The sequence below is a fragment of the Vigna radiata genome, chromosome 1 (genome assembly GCF_000741045.1).
Source record: "Vigna radiata var. radiata cultivar VC1973A chromosome 1, Vradiata_ver6, whole genome shotgun sequence".
In the NCBI taxonomy this organism is placed as follows: domain Eukaryota; kingdom Viridiplantae; phylum Streptophyta; class Magnoliopsida; order Fabales; family Fabaceae; genus Vigna; species Vigna radiata.
Genome location: NC_028351.1, coordinates 28,436,148 through 28,444,116, shown reverse-complemented (window position 1 = coordinate 28,444,116; position 7,969 = coordinate 28,436,148). Strand labels below are relative to the sequence as shown.

At 39.3% G+C, this 7,969-nt stretch overlaps 1 protein-coding gene across 1 annotated transcript; it reads right to left on the bottom strand.

Moving 5' to 3' along the window:
• Nucleotides 1–6,425: 6,425 nt before the first annotated feature.
• On the bottom strand, nt 6,426–7,099 carry LOC106760739. Its single transcript, XM_014644152.1, has 2 exons — nt 6,908–7,099; nt 6,426–6,647 (listed from the first exon to the last, which is right to left on the bottom strand). Exons 1-2 carry the CDS (start codon nt 7,097–7,099, stop codon nt 6,426–6,428), a joined length of 414 nt encoding a protein of 137 aa, XP_014499638.1.
• Between the last annotated feature and the right edge of the window lie 870 nt (nt 7,100–7,969).

The following is a 7,969-nucleotide window of genomic DNA, read 5'->3' as shown; positions in this document are numbered from 1 at the left end:
ATTGGGGAAAAATGTCCATCCAATATGTCGTGGCAGGTGAGAAGAGGACGATCAAGGGTGATCCGGCATTGTCTAGACAACTGGTGGAACCAGGCACACTTGCTAAGATAATGGACGCTGACTCATAGTTTTTGGTGTGGGAAATGTGCCAAGTGGAGCACGGTACAGGGGGTGAAGTGTTGGGTGATGTGACTGTAGAGAAGCAAGTGGAGATTGATGCAGTGTTGCAGGCCCACTATCGAGTATTCCAGGAGAGAGAAGGGTTGCCACCTACTCGTGATGCACAACACCGAGTAGTGCTTAAAGAAGGTGTCAATGCTATAAATGTTCGTCCCTGTAGGTATCCTTACCTCATGAAGAAAGAAATTGAGAAACAAGTTGCCGATATGCTACGGGTAGGAGTCATAAGGCCGAGCCAGAGTCCATTTTTCAACCCCGTGATTTTGGTGAAAAAGAAAGATGGGAGTTGGGGGTTCTACGTGGATTACCGAGCATTAAACAAGGCTACCGTTCCAAATAAATTTCCTATACCGGTGATTGAAGAACTGTTGGATGAGCTCAAGGGGGCAAGGTTCTTTTCTAAGCTAGACTTGAAGGCTGGATATCATCAGATACGCATGGGTGAGGAAGATATCCATAAGACTGCCTTTCGGACACATCAGGGCTTGTTTGAGTTTTTAGTTATGCCTTTCGGGCTAATAAATGTGCCAACTACATTCCAAAGTGCCATGAACCAATTAATGGCACCTTATTTGAGAAGATGGGTGCTCTTTTTTTTTATAACATCTTGGTATACAGTCCCTCATGGAAAGAGCACCTTAATCACTTAAAACTAGTGTTGCAATTGTTAGAACAGAACAGTTGGGTGGCAAATCAAAAAAAGTGTGAGTTTGGGAAACGGAGGATCCAATACCTGGGACATCAAATTTCGGAGGAAGGGGTGGAGATGGATAAAGAGAAGATTAAGGCCGTGCTGGAATGGGAAGAACCCAGGAATGTGAAAGCATTAAGGGGATTATTGGGCTTAATAGGTTACTACAGGAGATTCGTGCAGAAATATGGAGAGTTAGCAAAACCCTTTACTGAATGGTTGAAAAAGAGAAAGTTTGAATGGACAGAATGAGCCGGAACACCCATGGCAACTCTAAAGACAACCATGACAACTACACTGGTGCTGGCGTTGCCCGATTTTACACAAGAATTTCACATCGAGTGTGATGCTTCCGGAAGTGGAGTAGGGACTATGTTAATGCAAGATAAGAAGCCCATTGCGTTCTTTAGCAAAGCGCTATCGGAGGGGTCTCGAAGCAAGTCAGTATATGAGAAAAAGCTGATGGCATTAGTCATGGCCATCCAACACTGGCGTCCTTATTTATTGGGAAGGAGGTTTGTGGTACATACCGATCAGCGCAGTCTCAAATACTTGCTGGAACAGAGAATAACCACGCATTGTCAGCAGAATTGGATAGCGAAATTGATGGGTTACGATTTTGAAATCGTTTACAAGGTGGGCAGTTCTAATAAGGTTGCAGACGCCTTATCTCGGAAAGGAGAAGGTGGTATGGAGGAGGGGGAGTTGTGTGCTTTATCCAGACCTTACTGGCATGATTTCCAGGAGGTCCTAAAAGAAGTGGAGGAGGATGACACACTTCGGAAGATACGGGAGGATTTAAAGGGGGATCCAAATAGCCATGAAGCCTACACGTTGGAGAATGACCGTCTTCACTACAAGGGAAGACTGGTTTTGTCAGCTAAATCGTGTTGGATTTCCAAGCTATTAGCAGAGTTTCACGTGACAAACACGGGAGGTCACTCGGGAGTGTTTCGCACCTACAGGAAAATAGCACAATCGTTATACTAGCCGGGAATGAAGAAAACGGTAACAGAGTTCGTAGCGAGATGTGTGATTTGCCAACAGCATAAGTACTTAGCTGCCTCCCCTCAGGGTCTGTTACAACCTCTCCCGATTCCTTAGGCAATCTAGGAAGAGATAAGTCTTGACTTTATTGTGAAGTTACCCAAATCACAAGGGTTTGATGCAATCTTGGTAGTAGTTGACAGGCTGAGCAAGTACAGCCATTTCATAGCGCTGAAGCACCCTTATTCAGCTCGCACGGTGGCAGAGATTTTCATACAAGAGGTAGTAAATTGCACGGGATACCTACGTCAATAATCAGTGATCGAGATCCCCTATTCTTGAGCGTGTTCTGGAAGGAGCTCTTCAATATGCAGGGCACTCAACTTAACATGAGTACAACGTACCATCTTGAGACGGATGGTCAAACCGAGGTGGTGAACCAAATTTTGGAGGGATATTTGAGGTGTTTCTGCTCAGAGCAGCCTAAGGGGTGGAAGATGATGCTTCCATGGGCTGAATACTGGTATAATACCAATTATCAAGGGGCAGCCAGGTGCTCTCCTTTAAAAATAGTTTATGGGCGAGCTCCACCAGCTTTGAGTCGTTATATCCCTGGGGAGACAGCAGTGGAATCGGTGGCACAAGATTTGTTAACGAGGGATGAGGCTTTAAAGCAGCTGAAGGTGCATTTAAGGCAAGCGCAGGAGGCTATGATTACTCAGGCGAATAAAAATAGGAAAGACGTAGATATTCAAGTGGGAGATTGGGTTTATTTAAAAATTAGACCCCATAGACAGACATCCATGCCAACTAGGTTGCATCCAAAGCTTTCTGCACACTATTATGGGCCTTTTGAGGTGTTACAACAGGTGGGGAAAGTAGCTTTTCGTTTACAGTTACCAGAGGCAGCAAGAATACATCCAATATTCCACGTTTCCCAACTAAAGAAAGTCGTGGGTGAGAAGAGAGTTGAAAGGGAACTTCCAGCTGAGTTACAAGCAGATGGACCCCTATTTTGGCCAGTAAAGATTCTGGACAGGAGGACAAGGCTGATAAGAGGAGAAGAAATCCCGCAGGTGTTGATAGAATGGCAAGAGGGAGGGCAAGAGGGGTCTACGTGGGAATATGTGGCGACTATACAGGAGCAATATTCGGAATTCAACCTTAGGCACAAGGTTGTTGGAGGAGAGGGGAGTAATGTTAGGGAGTTAATTGTATNTAGGAGGAGACAAAAAGTTACTTAGCCTAACTGCCAAGGCAGTTAGGAAGTGGGGGAAATGGGTTTCTGTTAGTGTCAGTTAGTAATTTGTATATAAGGGGGAAATGGGAGTTTGTATGTAGTTTTTGGAGTCATTTTCTTTGTGCACGAACTCTTGGGGTTCTGTGGGGGAGAGGTTAAGCTCTCTAGGTGCTTTGTATGCTACATTCGTGATTCTTTTGCAATAAAGAAAGGTTATTCAGTACTGAGTTGATTGTTTGGTGTGTGTTCTGGTGTTATCTAGAGGTTCTTGATTAAAAGAACCTAACAAATTGGCTTACATCTTCATCAGTTTTCTTGAAGATGGCATTGTTGTGGTGATTTTGAGGATTGTGCAATTAAGTATTGAAGGCAATATGGAACCATGGAAGCACTGTCCGTTTGTGAACAAAAAATGGTGCTTGTCCTCTTTGTGGTTGATTTTAAGAACCAAATGAGATTAATAGTACTATTCCTTTGTGTAAATAATTGGAAGTGATTTATGATGACAATATTTGTAAAATTATTTTAGCAATCCATTAAGTCTGTTCTTAATTTGGATGGAATTGTAATTATATGTTTATTATGTTTTAGGATTCATTATAAATATCTAGATATACATATTAAACTTAAACGTATCTTATTTATTTTAAGAACAATCATGTCACCATATTGAATGCATATCATGTACGTGCTTAATATGCATCATAGGTGACTTTCATGAATTGGTTGAGGTTGCTGACAAGGGCAGTTTATATCTGATAGGTCTAGCCTAAGTGAATTGCATATGATATTTTGGTGATTTTATTTTCTGTGCTCGTTTCTTTTAAAATTCACTCTAGGTTTAGTTGGTAATGTGTTATATTATGGCTGATACATCATTGAAATATTTTTAAATTGTTTTAAAATATAAATTTTGAAAATTTATGATCCTTTTGTTGAGCTTTCATTTTTTAAGGTAGGCGAATGGGGAAGATGATTTTTGGCTAACGTTGCTCAAAGATGTTATTGTTACTGATAATCTGATCCAGTTATATTAAAGCTATTCTACCAGCAAGCTCAGCTTTCAGTTTTGCATTCTCAACTTCCATCCTGCAGGTTCCAGCAACTTCTATCAACTCACTGCCATCTGGCAAACCTTCAGAATCATATCTCTCAATTGTGTCAGCAGTAATATCTACATCCTCCGCCAAATGAGAGCTATCACTACTCAAAGCAGTTGAGCCTTTAAAGCTTCCTAGCTTCTCCATCTTGGAAGTTACTCCTGTTAGATATTCAGGAGCATAGCGATCCACATCTGATATGTCAATATTAAGCAGATCACCATCAAACAGAGCTATATTGACATCACACTGGTTCAACAGACACACTTGGTGTGTGGCTCGTCCTGGTGCTTCTCAAAATGACTTGCAGAATGCTCTTGATTGGGCTTGTGAACTTGGAATGGCAAATTGCAAAGCCATCCAGCAAGGTGGACCATGTTTTGAACCAGACACACTTGTTTCTCATGCTTCCTCTGCTTTCAATAGCTACTATTAGACAAATGGAAATTAATGTAAGGGAAATTAAGCTTTGCTAGATATTCCCAATATTTATGGCATTTTTAAGGAACATGGAGATGTTGTGAATTTAGTATATTTTCTCAATTTCTTTGCCTACTAATCTTTATTTTCAGAAACCTAAAATGTCTATCACCTTAAAATTGAAGATACATACATAAAAAACATATAGATCTAAATAGTACCAGGGATTCAAACCAAAATGTATATAAAATATTGTGTCCGTTATTATTAAAAAAAAAAGCCTTTTTATATTGGTTAGAAAAGATATAGAAATAAAAGTTATAGAAAATTAAATATTAAATAAAATAAATTTTAAACAATAGAAATAATAATAACAAAAATACATTTTTTATTATAATCAAATTATTTGAATAATAAAAAAATTTGAATTATTTACTTTACGGAGGATTGGAAAACCTTAATTATGAAACCTCAGCACTGACAGTTTTTTGAAAACTCCTGCTAATATCAGTAGTTTTGAAAAAACCTATGTTAATACCGACGGTTTTCTGAAAAACCTTCACTAATACCGGTGGTTTTGGCAAAACCTCCACTAATAGTGGCACAGCTTTTTCCAGAGGTTGACGTAGTTTTTTCTAAGGGTTTTTCTAACCCTGGGTAACGTACTTTTCAGGGGTTAAAACCCCCGAAAACGAAAAAAAAAAAAAACCCTAGTAAAATTCTATGTTTTTGTAGTGTGAGAAAGATTATATATTTAACTTTCTTTACTAATAAAATTATTAGGAATCTAAGTGTGAGTCTAAGTTCCACATTGGATAGAAATAAGAAAGTAAACCACTATATATATAATGATGAAAGACTCATTAACCCATTGTCTTAAGGTTTTGGGTAGAGAGTTGTGTTAATCCTTTCACTACAATAAAGACTGGAATTACCGAAGGCCAAATTCCGTCCATAACAGCCATATTCCGCCGGTATTGCCTATTTAGCGGCGGATTACAGATGAACATAATTCCGTCGGAAAAACAATTGTCGGTAACATATTCCGAAGAATGTTGACCGTCGCTAATTACCGAAGGACGGTCCTTCGGTAATTACCGAATGATATCGGTTTGACCATCGGCATGTTGAGGACAGTTTGCAATACACATTCCTTGTGGTTGTTCCCCGTAACCTGTAGTTTCAAAAACCATTAACGTACATACAATGAACATTCTCCAATCAATACAACAATCTTCATCCAAAGAATCCAATATAAACCAAATAATATTTAATTAAGAACCTGTAAGCAATGAAACTCCACATAATACAAACTCAAAAGCAATATACATAAATTCCACATGTTGTAATTGAAAAACAAACCTATATATATAAAACATTAGGCAACCAAACAAGTTCATAACACTAATAATGTGTTCTTAGGAGCATATGGCAAATTGTTTCGTGAAGCTACAGTTCTAAGAAATACTAATAATAATGTTTATACCCATCAAATCTAATAATCCATATAATGATCATCATGGTTTTGGGCTTCATCTTCATTGTTTTCAGAGTTTGAAGTTGGATGGACTGGTATGGGCTGCACATGCGTGGGCTGCTGAACTGGTCTGGGCTGGCTTGGGGTGGGCTCCATTGGACTAGGTTGAACTGGACTGGGCTGTGACTGAGAGGGGTGAGGCACTGCAAACTCGGGAAGCAGTCTCATGACTAGTTCTTTGAAATTGACAAACTCTTGCCTCAATTCATTATACTCTCGTTCACGTGTTTCAAGTTTCTACGTAAGGACTACAACATTTTCATCAGGATGCTAGAAGGAAGAAGAAGGTTGGTGCTTTAGACCACCACGTCCTGCAGTATAATTTGATGCCATTTGCCCTGCACCATAAATTCTTCCTTTTTTCTTGCCACCAACAACATCAATCCAACATTGTGACCTAATAAGATCCTCGTCATCATCTGGTTGTTGGGTTGACTGAGAACATGATGAATGTGAGGATCTGACTCGTGAAAGTTTTGTGGAGAATTCTTCCTGTTAAAAATGATCACAAAGTATTAATAAAATTGTTACAATTGAAGACAAAAAGTTATGAATGAAGACTACAATTACAAGTATTTTCTTACATGGGTTTTTCTAGACCTTTCATCAACGAACTGGTTCGTTCCCTTGCGAAGATGAATTTAGTGGAAAACTTCATCAACATGCACAGCTCGTCCCAACTCAGCTGCTTGTAACAAAATATAAGATTTGGTATATGACTAAATGAATAAATGTTGAATGAAAATACTTACCATATGCATGGCATGTACGGTGATCGATCCACCTGTATGGAGAACACCGCCCTTTTCGGAAGCCCGATTCTTCTGGGCGATTGCACACTTGGCCTGGTATTGTGGCGAATTCCAATGCTCCAATAAGGTGGTCCAAATGTCGTCCCCAATCCAGTAGGTGCGTTCACCTGCTATCCTAGCATCTCGAAACATCTCAGAGAGCCTATGAGATGCCTTCTTTGGAAATTGCGCTCAATTTGAAGTTCATGTTGAGGTAACCACTGAACCTTCATCTGTGACAACATGTTAGAAGAACCATTCACATTCAAAGTGTCTGGACTATGATAAGGATTCACAAATATTGACACTAACAAAAACTTTGCAGTTGTTGTATCTCATGACATCATGATAATAACTATCTCTTAATACATTAATAAAATGTACCAAAATCCAGAAAAGCCAAAAAATAAAACATAAATATGAGACAGAATGAGATGAGGACAAAATGAAAATATGGATATCTGTGAACCAAGAAATGAGAAAGACAAATTAAAAAACGAGAATCACAATCAAATTTACATTGATATACAAAGCAAATGCATAGATAAGGGAGGGAGATAATTATTTAAACAAAAATGTGATGGAGATTTGGAATGAGATGTGTGAATTAAGGGGTTTTGCTTGCTTTGATTGTTGGGAGAGTCTCAGAGGTAACTGGGGTAGAAAATTGAGAAGCCAGATGTTTTCATTTTAACCATACGTGCTTGCAAATTCAGCTCAATAATTCCCTGAACTTTTGCTCTGCTTTGCTTTCACTTATGTTCAAGAAGGGGTTTAATGCCAACTAATTGAACATTTCTTTAAGTGGTAAATGCTGATGCAAATTATACATGAACAGATAGTGGAAGAAGAAGCCAGGTTTGATGGTTTGGTGGAAGAGGTGCAAGCATGGTGGAACTTTGAGATGGCAGGGAAAGTTCTAGTTTGCCACATGGCAGGGAAAGTTCTGGTTTGCCATTAGCGAACACATCAATAGGCTAGTGGCAGCAAGGCTTTAGTTTGATGTTATGGGGGTGGAAACTG